This window comes from Peromyscus californicus, unplaced genomic scaffold, assembly GCF_007827085.1.
Source record: "Peromyscus californicus insignis strain IS unplaced genomic scaffold, ASM782708v3 Scaffold_16__1_contigs__length_79575227, whole genome shotgun sequence".
In the NCBI taxonomy this organism is placed as follows: domain Eukaryota; kingdom Metazoa; phylum Chordata; class Mammalia; order Rodentia; family Cricetidae; genus Peromyscus; species Peromyscus californicus.
The window spans coordinates 47699981-47726444 of record NW_026294458.1 but is presented as its reverse complement, the minus strand read 5'-3'; the positions used below and the strand labels follow the sequence as shown (position 1 = coordinate 47726444).

Sequence of the window (26464 nt, the reverse complement as noted above, 5' to 3'; positions counted from 1 at the left end):
AGAGCACTCACAGAGCATCCTCCAGGGCCCTGCACTGATGGCGTGGGAAGTCCTCCTGACATCAGTCAGGCAGTCTCAGGACTGCAGTCCCCCCGACATGTCTCCGGGATCCCTAATTCCAGCAACCTGGAGCAAGGAGGGAAGAGCCGAGCAGGTTTCACAAGTGCTTGAGGGTTAGTTCGCACAGAAACCAACCGAGTACCGCTGCGGACGCGGAGACAACCTGCCGGGCCAGCCTGCATGCATCTTGGCTGCTCGCGACCCGGACTCGGGAAGAGCGGGCAGCCTCCGAAGTGAGGGCAGCGCCGCGGCTTCAGACGCGCAGTGCGCAGGCGTCCCCCGCAGAATGCGCAGGCGCCGCCGAGAAGTGACTTCTCCAAAAAGTGTCTTAGTTCCCGGTCACCTGAGCGCCCGGGACGCGGTCGCGGGAGGCTCGCGGAGCCACGCCTGCTGCAGGTCGTGTCCCGAGACCACCCCCTGCCTCCGCTCGCCCCCCGCCGCCACCACCCGCCGCTGCGAGCTGTCCCCAGGCTCCGTCCTCACTGTCCTTTCCCCAGAACCGGGCCGGACCGAACCGGGCCGAGCTGGGCCGCCCGGGCGCGGCCGCTGACCATGGCGTCCCTCTTCAAGAAGAAGACCGTGGACGGTGAGTTCAAGGCCCGGCTCCTCCGCCCCGGGAGGAGGGATCGGGGGGCTCCGGCTGCGGCTCGGCGCTGTCCCCCCCCCCGGGGGGGTGGGCCCAGGTCGGCGGCCCCACAGGTGACCGTGGCTGCGTCACTCCGGCTCCGCAGCCTCACCGGGGCGCTTCGTCCTCCCCGATCGCGCTCACCCCACCCTGGGTTTCTTTCCTTTGCTTTTTTCCACCTCCCCTTTCGAAGGGATTCTGAGCCTTCCGAGGAGGCAGAGCAGGACTGGCCCTCGGGCTGTCGTTCGACTTGGCGACTTGATGAATGTCTGGGTGGTTTCTCCCGCTGGTGTGTTGTTACCTTCCGTGGAGACGTCCCCACTCCCTGACTTCAGAAAGGGGAGCCTGTGTGCTTAGTGGAGGACCAGGCAGGGGGTAGCAGCGGGGTCCACTTCGGAAATGAACTTGGGGGCCCGGCTGCCTGTGCCATTACAGATACCTCAGCATTACAGATAGGAAAGACTCCAGTAGAAAAATACGACCAAGGGAAGGGTCCGGGTTTAGTGTCCATAGTGCAGATTTCTCCTTTATGATTATCTTTTGCCAACTAAAGTGGGAGATGTGTTATTTACATAGAAGTTCGCATTTTTAGAAATACTTATATCGTTTCAGGTGGCTCAGTGCCATCTTGTGAAGAGGGAAAAAGTGTATGTACTGAATGTACAAGTTTAGAGACATTCATAGGCAGTGGTGTCATGTATATGTTATACGTGGCTACCCCAGGTGCTAAAGTCATACCAAGTTGTTTAAAAATGGCTTTTCATTGCATGTCGAGCCCAGGTGGTTGTTGGTTCAAGCAAATAATCATGCCTTTGTAAAGGTTCTAACCCAACCACAAAAGGAGCAGTGGTAGCTAGACTGTGATTGGTACAAACCCAGAGCTCAGCCCTGAGTTGGGGGTAACTCCTTCATTTCTTTGTGTTCACTGTTCCAGTGCCAGATTTGGGGGGTGGGGGGGGGGATAACAAAGACACCATCTCTACCCTACTACGTGACCGTTCATTTCAACATGGGGTGTCATTTTATCTCCATCAAACAGCATAATGCAGTTTTGCTTCTTCCGTGTGACTGATTTTTTTTTTTTTGTTATTGTTTTGACTTTTTACTAATTGAGAAGCAACATTTTCAGCGTCTGGAATAGCTGTTAACTTGCCATGTGACATCACACAATACATGAGATGGATTTGATGGGTGATTTCCTGAGAATATTGTTTAATCTTTAATGTGACGCTTTTGTTTTCTTTCCAGTGCTTCGGTACCAGTTCTGTGATATTCATTAGTTATTGTATTCTACTCCCTCCTGGATTATTACTATACATGTTTTATATATAGTAGTAATCTTTACTATATGCATATTCACTATAATTTTAGATAGCGATAATGAGAATTTACTAAGCACAGGAAAAAGTGGGTTCCTTTCTCACTTTGATAGCACAAATAGTCATTTTTAGCAGTAAGCTCCAAATATTCTAGTCTTAATGTCTTTTAAATATCCTCAAAGGCAAGCCTCAGTTTTATGCTTTCTGGTATTTCTGACTACCTAGTGACTTACACTTGAAGTTTAGAGGAGGTGGGAAGAGACAATGAAGATGTGCAGGGAAGGTATATGACTGCACATTGATCTGCAGTTGAGTTAGTCTTAGTAACAGCAGTTAATCTTTTTTTTTTTTTTTTTTTCTGAACAGACTTTTAGGGAAGAAGTCCTAAGGACTTTGCTAGGTACAATACCACTAAATTAAAAGTCTGTGTGTGACATTTCTGAATGTAAATTTGGATCCCGTGTACATTTGCTCCATGTACCAATTTGTAAACTTGACATCTTTTTAAATTAGCATATTAATTCAATTCATTTACTCATGCCTTAATTGTGGGTCTACATTTTCATCATTTTACGTTAGAGCTTTACAAGTGTTTGTTTTCCTTGTTAAAGGATAGGGCTCTTGTTTTGTATCAAAGGTGACAACACTCCTCTCAATAATGAGACACTATGTAATGAAATTTAATGTATTTCTGTGCATTGCTCTCAGTTCCCCGGGCAACATTATCGATCATACGATCTTTTACTGTATGCTGACTTTGTATCTGTTCTCACAGTAATGAAATTCTGATATATAAGGGAAATAGGTAGCTGGTTGTGGATCTGTGGAATAATTGAATCTTTTCGTCTCTGGATTGGCTGGAAGAATTATATACTGTATCATTAAAGACCACTGCGCATGTAAATTAAAAAGGGAGACAACATTAGAACACATTACTATTCAGAGTTATGTTTAATTCATTTTGACACAAAGATGAACAAGTCTCTGCCGTGTACACTTGGTTATGGAAATTAATGAGAGGTGTATCTCAATGCCACTGAAGAGAAGGAAGGAGTCCTTCGGATTTGAAATTACAATTGAGCACTTGGTTTCTACTTTCTGAGTTGTATTAGATGAACATATGCTGTTTGTAATCTGTTTACCATCAGTGTCTTTACTTCTGTGTGGACAAATAGTAACCTGTTTACTGAAGAGAATTATGAACCTGTTAGGCCAGCATTCCATTAGGACTTATCATAACTGGGTAACTATTCCTGCCTTTGAACAACTGAAGTGCTGGGTGGAGGGGTGGAGCTAGCAATAGAGGGAGTGAACAAGGCAGTGGGTTTGATCCTGGAACTGGGAAACACAGTGCCCTTCTCTTTTGTTTTCCTGGCTTGAGATAAGTTCTCACATTGTAGCCCAGCTTGCCCTGGTGACCCACTGTCTCAGCTTCCCCCGTGGGGGGAATGACAGGCATACATCACCATGCCCAGCTGAAATAGGTAACTGCTGAAGTTATTTAAACACTGTCGTTTTTACATGAGATTTTCAATGAAGACAGTTTCAGATCTTTCTGGAAACCAGTGCTGTGCTAGGAGTGTGTATGCTGTGCTTATTCGATTCTCAGGAAGCCTGTGGTAGAAGCTCGGCTGTCACCGCCTTTGTCTTGATGGGGAAACTGGGTGCAGAGGGCCTGAGTGAGCTGCTCAGGATCGAAGATGTACTCAGTAGCAGAAGTGGGAGCTCACCCTTGTAAGTGTAATCACTGCCTGGTTTTTCTTAGAGATTGACCACATGGCATGCAGACGATGACCTTGTTAATTTTATGAAGTTGTCCACTTGTTTTTCTCTTTTGCCTATAAATCGGACTGTTCTCTTTGAGTTAGTAATAAAAGCTTAGTTTCCATCTTGGAAATGACTCCACTTTTTTGAAGGTCCCAGTACCTTAGCATTTTCTGAGAATCTCCTGGCCTTCATGTCAGCCTCTTGAAGAAGTGATGCATCTTCTCAGCTTACTCCTCAGGAGTGCCTCCCTCCTCCGTTCTCAGCAGTGCATACTGGGTATCTTGATGTAACACAACTCTTGGTTAGGGCATCACAGATCACAATAAAGAGCCATTTTTAATGATTATCTCTGAGGCCTATGCTTAATGTTTGATCTTTATAATCTCTTCCTCAAGATGCTTTCTTTTGGCTTTTAGGACCCAATACTTTAAAAAAAAAAAAAAAGACTTATTTATATTTGTGCCTGTGCGTGTGTGTGTGCGTGCGTGCGCGTGCGTGTGTGCGTGTGCGTGTGTGTGTGTGTGTGTGTGTGTGTGTGTGTGTGTGTGTGTGTTTGCGTGTGCCCGTGTGTGTAAATGCCACATTTGCAGGTACCTGCCGAGACCAGAAGAGGGCATTGGATCCTTTGGACCCGGAATTATAGGCGCTGTGCAACCTGAGTGCTGGGAACTGAACTTGGGTCCTCCACTGCAGAGTCAGCTTTCCAGCTCCCAACACTCTTTGAACTTTCCTTTACCCTGGGTTTTTGTGTTTGGTTGAGTTTTTCTTTTCTTTTTTAAAACTATCCCTCAAATGTTAGGGTCTGTCTTGGGCTACCATTCTATAATCTCTCACTACACCATCTGTTTTTCATGATACTTATAATTTACATGATATTGTATCTAAAATTTTTTTTCTATTTTTGTTTAAAACCATTATATCCACTAATTTGCTGACTGTCTGCATATAGTTTTCTAAAGCAACAGAAATCGGAGGACCCGGAGGAACTTAACTCTCTCTTAAAATTCTCTCCTTCCAGGGCTCAGTCTTCTAGTGTGGTTAATGGCTGATTTTATCTCCTTCCTTCACATGATTACTGAGTCACTAATTTCAGGTCTTCCCCCTTTGCCCCTTGGATATTTGATGTGTTCCTGTGTGTGTCTGTAGCTCCCTGTTCTAATTCTGATCCTCCTTGTCTTGCGCTTCAGCACAGCAGCCTTCTGCTTTAATTTCCTCAGCTCTCTACATCCTCTATCTGCAAACTTGATTGTGTGATTGTTCTATGGCAACTCAAGGCTGCTGCTCCTCGGAGTACACTTTTCCATGAATCTCTGGTACCCAACAGTAAGCTCTTTCAATAATACCCGCCTTGCCTTGTTCTGACATGCTTTCATTTTTGCCATGTCCCAGTCTTAGTATCCTTCAGTAATGTTCTTCTATTCATCTGTATACTGAAAATCAGTCTTTTTCACCCTGACATATTTTTACTTAGGATTCCCATGAACCGAGAATTCTCTTTTCCTTTCCTCCAGTTTTGTCCTTCAGGAAGCCTTCCCTCATGCAAACTGCAGAAGAAATATATCACTTCTGTTCCTACATCTTGACATCTTCATCCCTACCATCCTTAACTGGAACTAAACTTCTTTTGTACTACCAAAGAGGGCTTATTCTAGTCTTTCCTGCCTTCCATGTTGGTTTCAGTCTTCAGCCATATTAAAATAGTTCTCTAGTAGTTTATAGTATAGAGAGCACAACCCTAAAATGTTCTCTCCCCAAGACCCTGAGCCTGCTGATGTGTGTATCAGTGCCACTACTCACTGTGAGCCCTGCAGTGAGTTTGAAGAATGCTGTATAGAGAAGGAGCAGAGCTTCTTGGCTTCTGCCTTCTTGGATCACTCATATGTGCTGGTTATCCACAACTGGTGGGTTTTGAGTAAGTTGGAATAAATCTGCCAAGAAGTCTGTTGTGGTCCCACATTTATGAACCATTAAGAAGGAAAGTACCACCTCTGGCAACTGAATCCCTTTCAGAAAAATGTCTTTCTTTCCAGGATAAAAGACAGCAACAGCATTGTGGTATGTACAGTATTCAGATCTTGCATAGAATGCTAAGTGTCCCCTTAGTGATTATTACCCTGAATATTATAGATCTCACATTTTACACTCTATTTTCCCTACATTCTTGACATACCAAAGAAAAACAACGAATTGAATGTGGGATTCAAGGGCATAGTATGATTGCCATATACTTTTTCTTAACTGGTTTTAGACCAACATCAAGTACCAGCCTTTGATGTTTCTTACCCTTCTTAACAGAGTTCTCTGCATTTTCAGAAGAGCTCACTCTAGGAAAGTGTCTACCCTTTTATCTCCCCCCACCCCCCACTTCATGACAAGCACAAATGAGACTAGGTTTGCTGGCACATGCCCATCCCAGAAGCTTTCCAGAGCATTTAAAGAAGCTGGTATTTGAAAACTTTGCTTGAATGGATTCTTCAGACTTTGATGATGTTTGATACCTGTGGTAGACGGAATAAAAATTTGCCGCCTATGCTGCCGTAGGGCTTGTCTCTCCCATTTTGTCTACCTCTTCCTTCCATGCAAGTCCTACTTCACTTCACCTATTTCTTTTATTGAGTTAATTCATCGTATAAATAATAGGGTTTCGTTATGATATTTTTATGCATGCCTGTAATGTGCTTGGATCGTACCCATCCCCATTCTCCTCACATATCGTTCTTCAAGCCTGGGTGCCTGAGTTGTTTCTCTCTCTTGGCTGGAGTAGAGCTGTTGGCATGGCGGTCTCCTGTCCTGAATCTTGCAGTCATCCCTGCTTTTGCTGTACTGGGTATTAGAACGTAATTAAGTGGACACTGCCCTCCAAGCTGTTGTTTTACACTATTCCTAAAGCCTGAGAAATATTTGATTTGCTTGCATGGGAAATTCTGATTCTTCCTCACTTTTCTCTCCTGCCTGAGTCAGTCTGGTTTTTAGAGCCTTCTAGGAACTGATCCCTAATGCTTCCTTCATTTTTATTCTTTGCCTGTGAGTTTATACCACTTTATCAAGATTTCTTCTTCTCACTGACTCTAGAAGATAGTATATCTGCAGACTCAGGACCAATTTTCACTCTATTCCTTGTCTAATTCTACCAAATGCTTAGCTGAACTCACATTCAGGGCATCTATTCCCAGGTATTACTGGGGTTTAGACGGTACTAGTACCACTGCCCTGGTGTCCACTCTTGCTCCTGATTCTAGCTGCTGCAGTTTACAGAAAAAGTCTCAAAGAGTGTCTTCTAATAAAGCAGAATGGAGGGATATTTCATGGCTTTTTTTTTTAAGATTTATTGTATTTCTTTATGTGTATGAGTGTTTTACCTGCATGTATGTATGTGTACCATGTGCATGCTTGGTGCCCACAGAGCTCAGAACCAATAGGGCATTGGAACCCCTGGGACTAGAGTTACAGACAGTTGTGCTGCTGGGAATGAAAGCCACATCCTTTACAAGAGCAACAAGCATGAGTCAGCTTTCCAGGGCAGATTGCTTAGGTTTTGCCCTCATCTCATGTGATAGTTAGGATAACTGATAAGCAGTAAAATTGCTGAAATAAAACAATTTTTTCTCAGAGGAATGCATTTAAAAGTATAAAATTCTGTTTTCAGACTGAAGTTCCTATGGCCTTTGAGGGCCTCAGGGCATGCTGTGTGATAGCGCAGCATGGCTGTCTAGGGACCAGGTAGAGTCCCAGCTGATGTGATAGGCTTGATAATGCCTCCGCTCTCCTGACAGTAATCCTGAACTGCCCTTAGGCCTGGAACAGACCTTTCCCTTTCCCTCCCAAAGGGTACTTCATTCTCTATTAGTCACAAATTAGTATGATTCTATTTATAGTTTATTATCACTTTTTGGTTCTATATTCAAATGTGCAAATTATATGCAAGTGATCAGAGTACTAGAAGTGAGCAGTAAGTCAAGTTAGGACTTGGCTTCAAATCTCAGTAGAAAAGTATAGTGAGAGACCTCTTTATTTTATTTTATTTTTTACTTTTTATTTTAATTAATTTATTTATTTGTTTTAGTTTTTCAAGACAGGGTTTCTCTGTGTACCCTTGACTGTGCTGGAACTCACTCTGTAGACCAGGCTGACCTTGAACTCAAAGAGATCCCCTGGGTCTGCTTCTCCAGTGCTGGGATTAAAGGCATGTGCTATCACCTCCTGGCAACCCTTTTGTTTTAAAAATTTATATTTTTTGGACTTACTTTTCTAAACATATAAACTCAACTGATTTGGATCCTGAAAAGTCAAAAAGACCTTTTCTGATTGTATCTGGCTGTGATCTTGCTACCCAGGTCTAGGTACTTGCAATTCATTAAGAAAAGATGCTAATAAGGTTGAGATTGGCATTTACTACCCAACATGGAGCTGACCTGGGTGACAGTTAAGTATCCTGCCAGACCCAGGCGGGGAGAGAGGGTTAGGTGACATTCAACCCTTTCTGCCTCTGAATGAATGAATAGTAACAGGGAGCAGTGTACTGTATCACTTACACATTTCGGGCATTTTCGCCGTTTGCAAGTGCCACCCATTGTGAAGTACATCACAACAGCCTTCCAAGGTGGCTGAAGCGGTGGTTCTGAAGAACTCCAGCTCACAGCCTGTTGCCTAAAGAAAGATCAAGGGATGCATGGGAAGGAAGCACTGTGTCTCTTCCATGTCAGCAGGGGCCTGCACTTGCTTCTGCCATTGTCATGGCCCATGTTAAAAATAGAACATCTGGATGCTTGCCATTCAAAAGACAGTACTCAGAAGGAGAGAGTCAGCAAGGGATCAGGATATTTCAGCTGGCCCCAGAAGGTAGAAGGAGAGGCTAATAGTTGCCAAATTCAGTCTTGGGGAATGGAAGTATTTAAAAGGGGTCTTAGAGGGGAAGATTATCAGCAGCAGGCTGAGTAGGCTCGTCTTCAACCAGAGTATGGGTCTCCTCTTTGACTTTTTGAATCTGTAGCAGGAATGGTACAAGCAACTGTGACCTCTGGTATTTTGTTTAAATAGACATACAGCTTTTCTTGTGGTTAAAATTAACTGATACATAGTATTAGAGCATAAGGAAGGGTTACAGTCCCTTTTTATCTGAAGGCTATTGCATGTGTTGGGGTCTACTGAACTCTGAAGAACGATAATTTCATATCTTATAACCATGTAGGTGTTTTTCTCTTTGGAAATGAGGATACAGCCGGGCGGTGGTGGTGCACACCTTTAATCCCAGCACTCAGGCAGAGGCAGACCGATCTCTATGAGTTCAAGGCCAACCTGGGCTACAGAGTGAGTTCCAGGAAAGGCACAAAGCTACAGAAACCCTGTATCGAAAACCCAAAAAAAAATTAAAATAAAAGAAAGAATTTTTTTAAAAAATTAAAAAAAAAAGAAATGAGGATACAGGAAAGATTAGGGGTACAGTCTTCGAAAAGAGGCAGAGGGAAGCCAAGGGCAAGGGGAGGGCATATAACCTTACAGAGATTGCTTACAGGAGCAGCTACTGTTCGGAGCCCAAAATTCAGGGATGGCTCATTATTTCAATGATCCATGTCGCCACTGTACAAAGATATCAGTCATAGTTTAGATTTTAATGCTCAGTCATCCTTCCCAATAACAATAGATCTTATTATATCTTAAAGTAATAAGTTAAATATGCTTGATAACATTTTCCTTTATTTATCATAAGTTTTGAATATCATCAGATCCCTCCTAGATATAATATATTGACATGGAACAGACATAAACATACCACTATATGTGCTGAAACCAAAACTCTTGAGCCCGAGGAATCTCTGAAATAAAAGGGCTATTGAGCTAGCCAAAGAGGGCCACATCCTGAGACAGGATTCTGCAACTTCCTGTTGTAAAGTTGGAAAGCAGTTGGATCCTGTTCACAGGCCTAGAGCTGCTGTATTTTGAACTGAAACATCTAAGGAAGGAAAGCATGACTGTTTACATGAGCCCTGCATTGGGTGGTGTTGAGTTGGGCAAAGTTCAGGTATAGCACATCCTCTAATAAGTGATTGTTACCTTTGAAGTGGTTGGGGCCACAAGCAGGACACATGCTGCCTAGAGCTTCATGATAGGACTTCATGTTTTAACACATAGGACTGTGGAGTAAAGTGTGTGAAGAAAGGAAGTTGATCCGAGAACCCACATAAAAGCCAGACCCGGTGGCCACGCTTGAAATGGCAGTGCTGGAGAGGAGGAGACCAGGCAGAGAGATTCCTGGGTTCACTGGCCAGCCTGCCTATCTGGGAAGCTCTTTCAGGGATCCCCAGGCGAGGGAGAAGCCCTGCTCAAATGACAAGGTGGATGGCGCCTCATAAAGAACCAGCGAGGCTGACTTTGCCTCCATATGTGCACGTGCGTGCGCGCGCGCACACACACACACACACACACACACACAATTTTAACGCATTCACATATATGAAGCAGTTTTCGTTACTGCTGATACTTAATCTACCCCATCTCTCCCTCTTTCATCTTTCACCCCTGAAATTAAGCTTAGACATCTCAGGATTTTTTTTTCTCACTATATGTATCTTCTACTCTTAAAGAACTTGTGTCTTAGAATGAAATCCAATCTAAGAAGTAAATCAAGTGAAAAATAAAGTTGACCTTTAAAACATCAAAAATATCTCAACCTTTTTATGTTATTCCTTCTGAATTATCCAGCAGACCAAACCATTAAATGTGTGTTTCACATATGGAGTACATAAGAAAATGGCGGGGTAATTTGTTTGTTTTATAGACTGCTGCTGTTGCCTCATATGAAAAGACATTTTACTGTCTTTTCCTACTTACCATAATATGTTTTAAAGTGTTATGATTATGTTTTAGTATGTAACATTAGATGCTCTGAGTTTATAGCTTAGCACTGTTTAAATATTAATAGGTCTATTAACAACTGTAAGGCTGTGGAATATGCAGTAGTTAATTTTCTTTATTTTTTCCTTTTATGATATACAGTGTCAGTTAATGTATGCATAGTTACATAAAATTAAAGTAAAATTGAATTATCTTTCATTAAACTGTTGGGTTTCATTATAATATTTTTTTTTTAATCAAAGATGTCCTTATCTAGCCTGGTCTCTAATTCTTAGACAGCAAGTGAGTGTCTGTCTCAACATTTTAGTGTGGACACTGGTTATCCAGCCTTAGAACACACATGTGGTATAAGGACTCCTTGAGAGACTGCTCTTCTATAGATGCAGTCATGTGCCCAGGTCCGGACTCTTTCTGACCACATAGTCTACAGCTTGCCCTTCGTGCTGATAGTTTCTTGGGACAGCTCTCCGAGCTCAGGGAAGTGCCTTCCTTGTTTCCTATGATCATTTTATTGTGAAGAATATCACATGGGGGGAGGGACGTGAAGAGACTCTTAGGTGGAAGACAGAGCATAGCGTTTCTACAGCTGCCCTGGGTACTGTAGCATCCTGGGAGCACAACAGTGTGGTCCCCAGTTGGAAAACGTTGGCTTGCTTTCCTCCCTGATGAGCCTTGATAGTCCAGTTGATAGAATCCTCCACCGCTGAGTTCTAGGGAGGGGTTGGTGTCCATCCCTCCCACTGTAGCTATCAGTAGATAAACTTCTTGATTTCCTGTTAAAATTCTTGTTGATTCATCGTAAATGAGATGTCATTTCAATACATACATACATTATGTAATGTTTAAGTTTGGTTAAATATGTCTGTCTACTCAGATGGTAAAACCCTTCATACTTCTTTCCTTTAGCTTTTTCAAATGTGCACTACCCCACTGCTCTCTGCAGTATAGTGGCCCACCGAAACTATTGCTCACATCTAATCTAACTTAGAACTGTATTGTTAAAGCATCAAATACCTGGAAGGAGCAGCTTAGAAAGGGAATATTTTGGCTGTTTGTTTGTGTGGCAGGAAAGGGATGCAGAAGGAGTTCCTTGGCACTGGAATAGCAGGGGTGTGCAGTGGCTGGTCACATCCCTTTGGTAGTTAGGAAGTACTGAGCTCATACCAGAAGCATGCTGCACCATAACCTAAAAGACCCCTAAGCATTCTTCCTCTAGCCCAGTGCGTCTCAACCTTCTTAACACTGAGACCCTTTAATACAGTTCCTCATGTTGTGATGACCCCAACCATAAAATTATTTCATTGCTACATCATAACTGTAATATTGCTACTCTTATGAATTTTAATGTAAGTATCTGATAGGCAGGATATCTGTGCAACCCCCAAAGGGGTTACAACCCACAGGTTGAGAACCACTGCTCTAGCCAGACCCATTTCTTTCTTTTCTTTCTTTCTTTCTTTCTTTTTTTTTTTTTTTTTTTTTTTTTTTTGGTTTTTCGAGACAGGGTTTCTCTGTGTAGTTTTGGTGCCTGTCCTGGAACTCGCTCTGTAGACCAGGCTGGCCTCGAACTCACAGAGATCCACCTGCCTCTGCCTCCCGAGTGCTGGGATTAAAGGTGTGCGCCACCACCACCCGGCAAGACCCATTTCTTAAAGATTTCAAACCTCCTAAAATAGTGCCACTAGCTGGAGACAACTCTTTAAACTTATGAGCCTTTGGGGACTTTTCCACTGAAATCACAATAGAATGCAGTCTCCACCTCTTCCCGCCTTCCTTCAGTCCCAGCCTTTGGAAACCTCCGTACTAGTCTCAGCATCTGTGAAAGTATCTCTTAGATTTTGCGTATTAGTGCAGTCAGGCGCTACTTTTCTTTCTGTACCCATCTTATTTTACCTAGTGATCGTCAGTTCCAAAGGACTCCAGCTCCATCCAGGTTGTCACAAATAACAGAATTTTATTCATGTAAATAATATTCCATTAGGAATGCATACCACATTTCCCTTCTACATCATCAGGTAATGGATACTTAGGTTACTTCCATTTCTTGACTATTGTGAATAGTATTGCTTTAAAAATGTGAGTGCAGATGTCTCTCTTACACTGATTTCATTTACTTTGGCTATATAACTGGAAATGAACTGTTAAATCATTTGGTAGCTAAAGTTTTAATTTTTTTGAAGTTTCAATTCTGTTTTTGATGATGTCTGTACTGATTTACATTTCTACCAGCAGTGTGTGAGAGTTCTTCACACCCTCACTGGCCCCTCCCCTTTTCCTTAATAGTCATCCTCACTCACAGTCCACTTCTGTCTTATATATGTATCCCCCTATAACTAGAATTTTATTTGTTAATTGGCTACTGAGGTCCATATGCATTCTGGATATCAATCCTCTGTCATATGTATAGCTTGAGAATGTTCTCTAAGTCTTTATAAGTCTCTCACTCTGTAAGTTGTAGTTAAAATCTGCATTTGCTTCGTTGAAAATCTGTTGTTTCATACCAATAAGACTTAACTATACAAAAAAGGATTCAATAAAATATATAATGTGTTTTCTTTTCTGAAATCCATATAGTGCTGGAATAGAGAGGTATAAAGGTTACGTGTGTGTGTGTGTGTGTGTGTGTTTGTGTGTGTGTTGGGGTTGGAGGAGGTTGTTACATGTGCAATATGAAATTGTATAATAATTCTCTAAGATAAATTTTTAAGCACTGCATATTTGAACAGATCTTTCTATTCTTTATATAATCTGTGGTTATAATAGATATTTTAATATTTGATTAGTTTGTAGTATATTAAATTGAAAGAAAAAATTAGCATCTAGTAAAAGTTTCCTTCTTTGTTACATTCCCTTAGTCCAGTATTTTAAGCAGTATTGAGGAAATTCTTACAGTTATAACTTCAAGTTTCTTTTGTGGTTCTAGATGTAATAAAGGAACAGAATCGAGAGTTGCGGGGCACACAGAGGGCTATAATCAGAGATCGAGCAGCCTTAGAGAAACAGGAAAAACAGCTGGTGAGTAGAACACTGAATTTCAGGAAAACTCTAAAATACATTTGGAAATTAGTGTTGAATAATCACCTAACTCAAACCAGGCAGTGAACAAGAGGTAAGTGATTCCCCTGTAGGAAATCATCCACACTTCATCCCTTGCTGAGTGTTCTGCTTTTGATATTGTGTCATTTGTTGGCTTTTATCAGAATTCTGTTTTCTGTTGATGTAGAATCAAATTATTCCATTTCATGAAGATTATGAATGTCTAGGAATAAATATTTCTTAAAATGGATCTACCTTCTTGATGACATTAAAAATAAAAAATAGTCATAGAAAACATGTAATAAATAATAATACCTAGGTGTCTTACATGGTCTTTTAAAGATGATTGTTCCATGACAGCTTATTTTTAATTAGATGGATATGGCTCATCTTACAATTTTCTTTATGCTATATATTTACATGCATGTTGCCCCTGATCTTAAAGCAGCTTTACTGAGCTATAAGATACATGCAATAAGTTGTACATATTTAGAGTATACCATTGATACTTTAAGTATATTCCCTGATGAAAGAGAAAGCAATAAACACAGGCATTGTTCCCCAAAACTTCTATTGCCTTATGAAATCCCTCCTGTCCGTCCTTACTGTCTCCCTTTATTCAGTGAGAATAATGCAGGTGTCCCTATATTCATTTGTGTTTCTAAAATTGTATAAAGATGTAATCACAAGGAACTCCTTTTTGTTTCTTTAAGCACAGTTAACTTTGAGGTTAATCATTGCCTCCACATATATGATGGGTATCGTTCTGTTTTATGCATGTTTCCTAATTTATCTGTTTGCTACTCAAGTGTGCTAATGGTTTTTTCCAGATTTTTTCATTAATTGAAGTTTCTATATGTATTCAAATGAATTTCTTGTACATTTTCATTTCTTCTAGTTAATTACTGGAAGTGAGATACATATTTTACCTTATATAAGAAAGTAGTGCTAAACAGTTTGCAAAGAGTGTACATTGTTTTCTCTTTGCACTGGCAATGGATGAATTGCAGCTGGAGTGCAGTCCTTCATTTGAACCATTCTATGGAGGTGGATGGTGACCCTGAATTGTACCTTGTTTGTCATTAGTGATGCTGAGCTTCTCTTTTAATGAGTCTCACGCCCATTTATAGATACTCTTTGCCAAAATGCCTAGTTTTACTCATGTTCCTTCATCAAACCAGTTTGTAAAGTTTCATTTTTTATTTGTGTGTGTGTGTGTACGTGTGTGTGGTCTCTTCTGCTGTGAGGTCAGAAGAGAGTGGAATTACTTTGTAGGTAAAATTATAACAGTTGTGATTGTACACACACGCATACACACACACACACACACACGGACGCTGGGAACCAAGCACAAGCAAGTGCTCGTAGCCTCTGAGCCGTCTCTCCTGCCCTTCCCACCTTTCCTGACTCTTTGACCGATAGTTGTTTGTGCTTGGGTACAAGTGCCTCAGTAAGATCTCACTTTGCAGATGTGCTCTGCAGGTTCTTGACCTTGTCTTTCATTTTCCTAAATGTCTTTTGATAAACAAAAGTTAGTTATTAAGATGAAAACAATTATAATTTTATCCTGTGGCTGTTAACTTTTAATGTATAAGAAATCTTTGCCTAGAAAAATGCAATAGTAATTTCTCTTATGTTTTCTTCTAGAACCCTTAAAAAATAGCCATTGCATTTTTTTTTTTTCTTGAGATTGGTGCTGTGAGAGCCTGGATTCTCTGGTGCTAGCTAGAGGGGCGCACTTCGCGTCCATGGAGATGTGTAACCTGGGTAGCAGCTTGCCTTGCCTTACCGGTAGTGAGCCAGACTCCAAGTGCGGCTCTTCCTGGACTCTGTCCTGCACTGATAGGACTTTTCTCAAGCCCAGGGCCATGCTACTGTCCTTACTGTCATTTCATAGTAGACTTAAAGTCAGAAAAGACTTCACCATTCACCTGGAGGTTTCCTTTTTCTCAGAATCCTTTAGGGTATTTCATGTTTCCGGGGCACTGTAGAACAAACCTGCCACTTCTACAGAAATGACTAGATTTTGATTGGAGTTACATTAAATGTGTAAATTATTGGAAAGAATTAACATTGTAACAATAAGTCTTACTGTTCGTGAGTGTTTTTATATATCTCTCTTGACTGGTATACTTAAAGGTGTACCAAGTTTTTTATGTGTATCTTGGATCCTACAAGCCTCCTCGGTTCGTTTATTCTTGTAGCCTTTTGTACATGCCATGAGGGTCCTACATCAGTGGATCATAGCATCATGAATAAGGAAGGCTTTATGTCTTCATTTCCTGTCTTGGAACCTTTTTTATAATATACTTTTATGAACTCTTTGAGAATTTCATACAATGTGGTTTGATTGTATTTGTCCCCCTGACTCCTCCCAGATTGCCCCTGCCTCCACTTTATGGCCCCTAGTTACCTACAAGTTGCACACTGTTGAGTGTTTTGATGCTATCTCATACTACCCACTTCTATCCCACCCAAGAACTGAATCCACTCTTTCTTTGTCCGCACTGTACACACTGCCCACCCGCATCACTAGTTATCAGATCAGTTGCTGTGGTGCTTGCGGCCAAGTAATCCTTATGTTACTTTAAAACAGTCCCAAACTGTTAAGAGTGATGATGCTGAGAGTTCACATATATATAGCAGAGGAAAGAATGTGCATTATTTTCCTTAAAGGGAAGGCAGAAGATATCACACACACACACACACACACACACACACACACACACAAACTGCAGACAGAGCCAAACCATTACTGTACTATGATATATACATGTGTGTGTATATATATATGTGTGTGTGTGTCTGTGTGTGTGTGTGTATATATATACATCACAGTACAGTAATGGTTTGGCTCTGTCTGCAGTTTGTGTGTGTGTGTGTGTATGTGTGTGTGTATATATACATCACAGTACAGTAATGGTTTGGCTCTGTCTGCAGTTTGTGTGTGTGTGTGTGTATGTGTGTGTGTATATATACATCACAGTACAGTAATGGTTTGGCTCTGTCTGCAGTTTGTGTGTGTGTGTGTGTATGTGTGTGTGTATATATATACATCACAGTACAGTAATGGTTTGGCTCTGTCTGCAGTTTCAAGCATCGTTGGGATCTTGACACATGGCCGCGGTTAAGAGGGAACAACTGTAGTTGAAATGACTCTAGCAGCCTGTTTAAGAGAAGGGGGGAGATCCCTGACTCAGGTGCATTTTATAATTGACTATTTCTCCTTTCAGTCTCGTCAGTTGTGATCAACAATTGTGAAGCACAGTTCACACGTGTGTACACACTTAGAATTGACCTGAGAGTTTTGTGCTTTGGTCCCTTTATCATTATGAGATGATATTTTTTTTTTTACTTCTGGCAATATCTCTTGTTCTTAGATTTATTTGATCTGATATTAGTATAGCCACTCCAGATTTGCAGACTTTGGTAAGTATATATTTTCTTTTTAAGACACCTTTGTGCTTACATTTAAGATTGGTTTCTTGAGGTAGCATGTAGTTGGATTTGCTATTGTACATTCCAGAAGTTGCTTTTTCAGTGGTATGTAAGGTGGAGAATTTGTTTCAATGCAGTTATCTGTATTACTAACTTTACTATCTCAGTATTTTCTTTGTCATACTATTTTTCTTACCTATTTTTGGATGTTCACTTGGCATTTTCTCCTGGACTATGTATGTACTGCTTAATAAGCTTGCTCTATGGTCACAAATGAGGGTCACAGTGTGAACGTGTGACTTAGCCTCTCAAGCATGCTTCCTCTCCATGACTTTATGCCTACTAGATATGTTCATCAAGCTGATCACTGGGAACTACTCCTTGATTGTATTCCCTTGTCTTCTTTGTCTTCTTAGGAATTAGAAATTAAGAAGATGGCCAAGATAGGTAATAAAGACGCTTGCAGGGTTTTAGCTAAGCAGCTTGTCCATCTACGAAAACAGAAGACAAGAACTTTTGCTGTAAGCTCAAAAGTCACGTCTATGTCCACACAAACAAAAGTGATGAATTCCCAGATGAAGATGGCCGGTGCCATGTCTACCACTGCAAAGGTAATTGGGAGCTTTGGTGTCTTTTTATCAGGGATATATAAGTATTGATATTCAAATTAGATTTCAAAGCACTTTCGGGTACATCTGTGGTACAAAAATCTTAGTTATTAGTATGATGAGTTATAATACTGGATTATCCAAGTAATTGATTCTAGCTTAGTTATTAGTATGTTATAAAGTAAGGACATTTAGCCGGGTGGGGGTGACACACACCTTTAATCCCAGCACTGGGAGGCAGAGGCAGGCGGGTCTCTGTGAGTTCGAAGCCAGCCTGGTCTACAGAGCTAGATCCAGGACAGGCACCAAAACTACACAGAGAAACCCTGTCTCAAAAAACCAAAAGAAAAAAAAAAAGTAAGGACATTCACATTTTCCAAAGATTACTTGAAGCTTCAAAGTTCTTGTCAAAAAATTTGGGGGTTTCTTTTTTATTATAATTTCTGACTACTTTTTGAGTAATAATTTCTTCTTGATTCACTTTTGTAAATGTTCAGAACCACACATGAATACTGTAAATGGAAACTTCTGCATTTCAGGAACTTACATTTAATTATATGTGTGTTTTTATATATACACATTCATACACTCGTGTGTGTGTGTGTGTGTGTGTGTGTGTGTGTGTGATCAGTACTTTAACTGTTGGTTTCAAGGACTCTGATCTTTCCTGTCACTGATTCAAAATACACAAAAGCAAGTAATTTTGATCTCCTCTGTAGTCTTACAGTGGCCAGAACTAAAAGTCTGAGTAATTTGGTCATATGATGATCACATAGCTACACTGGGAACTTTGTACCAGTGTTGAGGGGAACAATTACCCTGTAGTTTTCTGTAAATGATAGACTCAGAAGTGATACCTAATATGCTTTTGCCATGTATGGGTATCTGAATTGGAATTTCTAATTAACTGTCTTCAGAACATATTCTTTGGTCAGCAAGTGTTTGTTCAAGTACTCAAGCAGTTCAGATGAAATGGCTAAGCCAGGACTTAGCCTGCACGGAGCCTGTCGCCTCTGTAAGAGGCAGTTAAGGAGATAGTGTCTGCAGGACTCTAAAACTTTGCTCACACTCAGGTGACATTTCACAGAATAGTGTGACCTTATGCAAATTACTGAGCCACCTCTGCCTCTGCTGGCCATTTGTAATGGGGGAAGGCAAGGAAGTACTGCCTGAAGTTCTTGTGTTTCAAATGTCACTTGACTTAAGATTAGTGCATGCAGAGTGCTTAGAGCAGAGAGGAGCACTCATGAGGGTCGAGTGTGTGCGACAGTCCTGTGCCAGGGGCGAGTACACACCTTTCAGGAGATAAAGATCAGTGTGCTGACAGAGCTGTAGTGGGGGAAGAGTCTATCTTGTTCAATGGATTTCAGGTGTTAGCTTCCACAGACAAGTGTTTGAATTTGACTTAACCCTGGCTCAGTCAGAAGACTGTTTTTGATGTGGCTGCCTGAAGACTTACTCCATAGATGGCTTTCCTAATTACGTAGCTGCCATGACTCTTTTCATTTCTTAAAGACAATGCAAGCAGTCAACAAGAAGATGGATCCACAGAAGACACTACAAACGATGCAGAATTTCCAGAAGGAAAACATGAAAATGGAAATGACTGAAGAAATGAGTAAGTTTAAGAAACGTGTAGTGTTCTCCTCCCCTAGTTAACCAAGTCCGTGTCCCAGCAGTCCCATGCTCATAGGTAGTGAAACCAGAAGTGGCACCAGCATGATAAACATCTGTGTACTGACTCAATATTCCTTCAGTGTTTTAACTGAAGTGTGTGTGGTGGGGGCGGTATAAATATGCTCTGCCTGTGAACACACAGAGACATGGCAGCATGCAAGAGCTTCCACAGGCCCAAGCTGTGGGGTCCCAGTACTAAGAAGGGAAAGTGGACATGATCTCCCCTGCTCAACCAAGAAGATATCTAATTGACAACTACCTGCAAAGGAAAAATTACCTTTCTCCAGTGAAGTCTCTGCCTCGAACAACTGCACTTAGAGGCAGGCCCCAAGCCCAGCAGTGCAAGGTCAACTCAAAACGAACTCAGTGCTGATTTTGCAGGGGTTTTGTCTCATACTGCTTTGTCTGGGCATTTTTTACCTTACTAATCTCTTGCTTATATATAAAATAGTTTCCAATTCTGTTCTATTCTGACTTATTTTTGTTTGTTTGTTTGCTTGTTGTTAATTGGCTTGTTTGTTTTCTAAAGGGAGAGAAAGACAGAATGGAGTTGGGTAGGTCTAGGGAGGTGGGAAGGATCTGGGAGGGATGAGGGAGGAGAAACCATAAATAGACTATATTGTATGAAAAAAATGTGTTTTCAGTTAAAAAAAAATACTGGGCCATAATTTCATCAGTGAATGGCCTTACCAGTTTTTAATTTTCCTGGGTAGTATAAAATAGTAGTTTTCACAGTCTCAATGTGGTTGTCACACTGGAGACCTGCCCTGTGAGAGGAGAGGCATGGAGTTCCTGCTTGTGCTTTATGTCACAAAATATCATTAAGTTTTAGATTGCAAATATAGTGTGAAAAAAAACAAAACAGTGACTAAGAGGAAGTGGCCTCCACCCAACTCTTGTTACTGAGGCTGTAGCACATTTCTGCCCTGTGTTTTCCTGGATTTGTAGAAGTGAGAGCACATGCAGCCATGAACGCCTTCTTCATTTTCAGAGTCATGACAGTATAACACAGACAGGCACTCTCTCTGGAAAATAGTGTTAGTGTCGGGCTGAGGATGGGGCTGAGTTACACAGTGGTTGCCTAACACGCTTAAGGCCCTGGTTTGTTTCCTAGCACCGAATAAAATAAAAATAAAAATCGTTTTAGTATATCACTTATTATCATCAATACATCTTTATTAAATTCTTTATTTTCATCAACAGGGTTGTTCCAAATTTTCAGTTTATTGACAAGCTTTCTTTAAAACTGAGTATGTTTTACTTTGTTGATTCTTTAAATCTCCTGAGATTATAAACTAGGATTTGTTTATGAGACCCCAAACTTCTTCCCAACAAAATGGCCCCACTGTTTATTTTACTAATAATGACTGAGTGGCCCTTCAACACACACTGGTCAATAGTGAAACATTTGTGTGTCAGTATTTTGCACCGTGCTATCATTTTCTGGGTGGGTCTGTGTGGGTCTCTGCTGGTTTAGCTCCACTCACTTGCTAGCGTTTTAGTTCGGTCATCTAATGTAGCAGCAAACAGCACCTTTTAAACTTGCTACATTAGCACACTAGCTAATAGTCTCCTGTTCTGTATTAGAGTGTCTCCTTTTCTTCTTGGTGATGATTATACTGTGACTGTCTTCACTGATAGTTCAGAGTTGTTGACTTTCTATTTCATGCCTTTGAAAAACAAACAAACAAACCATCAAACCCTCCACCTCCTCTTCTGCAGGGATCCCTAAGCCCTGAGAGGAGGGATTTGATGGAGACATCCCATTTACCGCTGGGTGCCCCAAATTCTCTCACCCTACATACTGTCTTGCTGTGAGTCTATTTGTTCCCATCTGCTACAGGAGGAAGGTTCTCTGATGATGGCTGAGCAAGGCTCTTATCTATATAGCAGAAGGTCACTAGGAGTCATTGTATTGCTACTTTTTTTTTTTTTTTTTTTTTTTTTTTTTAGTGTAACACTAGTATTTGGTTTTATCCTAATTCCCTGGGCTATTTTGTCTCCGGTCCTTGGTCACCCAAGAGACTGGAATATGGGTCCATCTCGTGAAGTGGGCCTTAAGTCAAATCATGTAGGTGGGTTACTACCACAAGCTCATGCTACAGTGCTCAAACTTGTCCACATTCAAGCTTTGGGAATGTGGCAAGTGTTTACATCTTTGGCACGTGTCTGCTGTCTTCTGATTGTGCTTCTGCAGTGCTCGTTCATATTCTGTCCCTCTTCACCTCTTCTGTGGAACTTCTTCATTTAGACCAGTGGTTCTCAACCTTCCTAATCCTGCGACCCTTTAATACAGTTCCTCATATTGTGCTGACCCCCATCCATACAATTATTTTGTTGCTACTTCATAATTCTAATTTTGCTACTGTTATGAATTGTAATGTAAATATCTGATATGTAACCCCTGTGAAAGGGTCTTTCAACCCTTTGAAAGAGTCCCTTGACCCCCCCAAAGGGGTTGAGAACCACTGATTTAGACCTTCCTAGACCTGGCTTCTCACCTGCCTTGCTGCCATTACTATTCAGGTTACATGCTGCTGAAGTAATACTCTAAAAGCTTACTTCTGGAGCATCCTGACCAGATTCTTGCAATGGGTTCTTGCTTACCACAGAGTAACCAAAACAAATACAAGAAAAGCATATACAAAAAATAAAGCACTTTTTTTAGGAACGATGTGATAGGCCAGTATGAATTCGGAGCCACAGAAAGGCAAAATGATTTGCTCTCAAAGCTGCTTAGTACTAAATACAAGAAATGAGATCTTAATTTGAATCTAATTTATGTCTTAATGTATGCTTGGAAATAATATTCTATGATATTCCATGTTTGTCATAAGCTTTTTAGCCCTTTCTAAATTTACTTTTTACTTTAACAAGCCAAATTTTCACTATTATAATCAACATCAAGCTTTGTTATTAATATCAGGGCCACCAAAAGCTAATCTGCACTGAGATCACAGATAAGTCTAACTTTTCTTCCAGTGTTGGATTTAAGACCTGTGATTTCAGATATTACATGAGACGTCTCATAACATTGCTTGCCATCTTCTGTTGAAAGGAACATTAATGTAGCTGGAGTTTTCTCTCCGGGTCCTGCCAATCCCCGGCAGCCCCTTAGCCCACTTATAAAATAAACATACAGACGCTTATATTATTTAAACTGCTTGGCCATTAGCTCAGGCCTATCATTGTCTAGCTCTTACTCTTATATTCAGCCCATTTCTATTAATCTATACTTTGGCACGTGGCTCATGGCTTACTGGTACCTTACATCTTCCTTGTCCTGGCGGTGCCTGCATTCTCTCCCCCTGCCTTCTACTTCCCAGAATTTTCCTCTCTGCTTGTCCCGCCTATACTTCCTGCCTATCTATTGGCCAATCAGTGTTTTATTCACTAACCAATCAGAGAAACACATTTGACATACAGAACATCCCACAGCACATTAAGGTTGAAAATGTTTGTGCTGTGGTCATTCCCCAGATGCTCCACTACTTCATGTAATATCCCCTGGGAGCCATAGCTCATAAGCTCATGATGTAGGTTGTGAGCTGTTGCAATAGTAAGCTAGGATATGCTAAGAACTCCCTGTAGATACCGTCTCACTAACAGATGCTCAGTCTGTAACCGGAAGTCCACTTGCCAGTTTGATTACCAGGAGATCAAAGTAGGTTACCTGTCTTGTTTTCCCTTTCATTTTCTCTGAATATTTTGGGTTATTCCTGTGGTAGGTCAGTCCCCACCACACACACACACCCCTTTATTGTCCTTTTCAAAATCCCACCTTTGATGACCAAGCAAGCAGAAGAGATTTCTCTTCCTTGTGTTGTCCCTGTTGCTTCTGTGTGTATCTCCGTTGGGTCGGATCTTGTTCCTTCCTCCAGGTCTGTCTTACAGGTGGCTTCCGGTGGGACGTGCTCTCTTTTTGCTTAAGTTATTGAATGTTTATTCCATATACAATCTATTGCTTTTTGTTTTCCATTTGAGAATGAAACAGAAGTCTTCATTTATCACCTGTTCTTCCATTGTGTGTGTGCTGCATGGCAGACTCATGTGTACCCATATTCAAAATAAATATGTAATCCCAGCTTTTCCCAAAACCAAAAATACCCTCTATCACTTAACGTGATGCCCTGTACTCAAGAATCTTTCAATGTACATTTTGAGTAGGAAAGGAAGGAAAGATGGTGATAGCATTAATAAACTTACAGGGCAAAATTGATTATTATTCTTAGGACAAATTTAATAGAATATTCAACCATACATTTTATTAAAATATTCTACGTATATCTTGAATGTTAACATAAGAAATAATGCAAATATTATAAGTGGGTAGAAGATGGATAGATAATTATCTCATAGATATTAGCAAACACCTTGATTCTTACAAATTTTTTCTTGGCTAGGTCTAACAGCTCAGTGGATACCATTTGTGGAATCATATTTAAACGCAATGAGCCTGGAGCTGTAACTGTCACATGGGTTTTGTTTATTCAAGACCTAGTTTTATAAGTCACGTTATCCTTTTTTTTTTTTTTTTTTCTGGTGCTGGAGCTCGAACTCAGGGCCCTGTGCAGTGATCACAGTATTGCTAAGGTTTGTTTATTACGGGATTGCGTGTTAAAAATGGCATTGTACCTAATGTATTGGCTCAGAAAGGTATTTATCAGTATAATGGATTAACAAAGTTCTATAGTTTGTTGGTCCCACTAAATTTGCTTTTTCATCATCAAAAATATGTATATATTGGTTGTAGCTCACAAATATAAATTAAACTTGTACCACATTTGAAAATAATCGCTTGGTTCCCCTTTCTTTTCCCTCCTAGTCAATGACACCCTTGATGACATCTTTGACGGTTCTGATGATGAAGAAGAAAGCCAGGACATTGTGAATCAAGTTCTTGACGAAATTGGAATTGAAATCTCTGGAAAGGTGAGAACAGCTTCTTTTCATAATGAGAACGGCTGTTGCCACTGTGGTCAGTTGCTTTGTTTGGCCCATTAATGCTACCTGCATGTTTTTGGTGTGTGTCAGCAGAAAGTGCGTCCTCTGTCCTCATTCAGATGCTTGCTGACTTTTTTTCTCTCATTTTGTTTGGGATATAGATGGCCAAAGCTCCGTCAGCTGCTAGAAGCTTACCATCTGCCTCCACTTCAAAGGCTACAATCTCCGATGAAGAGATTGAACGGCAACTCAAAGCTCTAGGGGTGGATTAGATCAAGAAGCCATACTGCTTTCACTTTCTTACAATTATTTGATCTAAAGTGGGTCCGGTGTCGATTCCCTTTACAATACATAGTCATTTTGCTACAATGAAGACCATGAGTGAACAGTTGTGTCCTGACCCATGGCTATTTTGAATCTTTTGCCAAAGAATGCCAGTGATGAAAAAATGGGAGCAGTTGGGTTGACTAGAGCCACTAAGGTCTGATGATGTGTGCAAACTGAGTTCTTTTCTGCATGGCCTAGAGAAGCGGTGTCATTACTTAGTGTCGGGGTGTGTACTAAATCTTTTACACCGAAACCAGAGTTCTTTTCAACGCCAGTAGGCGCCAACTTAAAGAGACTTGTAAAAATATTAAAGGTATATCGTTAATTCTGTATCTGTTGCTTGTCCTTTGTAGACAGTTATGTTAAGACCACAGGCGGTGCAGCTGCCAACTTATTTTTAAACCATCTAAAGAAGAGTGCTATTTAAACATCTGTCTTAAAAACCATCATGAGCTTTTACTTTTCTTCCATTTTTCCCCCTTTGGGAGAACATTCTAGTTGGTAAGTTTATTACCTTTCAAAATGTGCTTGGCACCTGCCTTAAATAGCACAAACATATTGTGCACATCTTTAAATTATTTTAACTGGCAAAAAAAAGAATTACATTTTAAAATAAAGTTGAGACTTAGAACAGTTACTCAAGCTGTCTTATAAAGCTTATAAAAGCGAAGTGGATATAATTAGCAAAATGAAGAAAGAAGACACTGAATTAATAACATTTTATAGTAATGAAACCACACTTTGGTCTTTCTTCCAAGAACTGAGACTTTCTCCATATAAATTATAACTTAGTCTGTGTTGAATTTTGAATTGTATTAATATACACACTAAACCCTCTACATTGAAGCCATTCTTCTAAATGAAGTACTACTACTATGACGATACTTGACTTAGATTTCTAAAGTAAAAACATTTTTGTTTTGTTTTGTTTTTGGTAAATAAACTGCAACTTTGTCAGAAATTACTGCCTAAAGTGCATCATTGTTTTAGCAGTACTTTCAAAAGTAAGTTAGCTATGTGATGTAGAGAGCAGGAGAAAGGGAAGGATGCCACAGAGTTAGAAGTAGAAGTAGAATTAGGTTGTTTTGAAGAATGATGTTGTAATATTTGGATTCTGACACATCCCAACACAGAAACCGTAGGAACTCCAATCAGCGTAAGCTGGCGAATCCCTAGGGATGGACCTTTGGACTGTTGGATAACAAAGGCAGATACATACTGCAACTTTATCCTTGGCACAGATATGTACAAGGGGTAGAAGCTCCGCCCTCTGCTTCAGAACCCACAACCATCAGAGAGTAGGCCTCAGTCCTAACGGTCTGAAGTGCACAATTCACGGTATCCCTTAGCGGGAATGAGTCCAGACATCATCGTACTGTATCATCGGGTATTGCACCCAAACATGTTTTGGATGTACATAGTAATGCTGTCTAACCTAATTTACTTTCTTGTTTACATGTGGGAGCTTTGAGTTTTAAGATTATTTTGCCTGGGAAAAAAAAACTCAATAAAGGTTTATTGCTCTTATCCATTTTTTCTTAACTCTTTTACTTTGTTTTTTATTGCTGTTAAGACTAGAAATTTTGCATATATGTAGTAGTTTAAACAGAATAATTTTTGCTATTTTTCTATAAGGAAGATTAGGTAGCTGTACTACTTAAATTTTATAAAATCACAGAAAATGCCTTTTTTAAGAACTGAAAGTTGTAACAGGATTGGTGTTTGCCAATGGGGCAGGCCCAACAACTAGTAGTTTCCAATGAAATGGACCTGATCGTTCCTTTCCTGCAGTTTCCAAGACCTAAACACTT

The 26464-nt window shown here is 40.6% G+C and overlaps 1 protein-coding gene across 1 annotated transcript; it reads left to right on the top strand.

Moving 5' to 3' along the window:
- The first annotated feature begins 402 nt into the window (after nucleotides 1-402).
- Chmp2b (charged multivesicular body protein 2B) lies at nucleotides 403-26180 on the top strand. Its single transcript, XM_052740978.1, has 6 exons — nucleotides 403-646; nucleotides 13547-13638; nucleotides 17514-17708; nucleotides 19221-19323; nucleotides 24208-24314; nucleotides 24488-26180. Exons 1-6 carry the CDS (start codon nucleotides 613-615, stop codon nucleotides 24596-24598), a joined length of 642 nt encoding a protein of 213 aa, XP_052596938.1. The 5' UTR covers nucleotides 403-612; the 3' UTR covers nucleotides 24599-26180.
- Nucleotides 26181-26464: the final 284 nt, after the last annotated feature.

Coding starts and splice junctions, on each gene's coding strand:
- Chmp2b (XM_052740978.1), top strand. CDS start 613: ATGGCGTCCCTCTTCAAGAAGAAGACCGTGGACG. Junction 647..13,546: donor CAAGAAGAAGACCGTGGACG/GTGAGTTCAAGG, acceptor TTGTGGTTCTAG/ATGTAATAAAGGAACAGAAT. Junction 13,639..17,513: donor AGAAACAGGAAAAACAGCTG/GTGAGTAGAACA, acceptor TTGTCTTCTTAG/GAATTAGAAATTAAGAAGAT.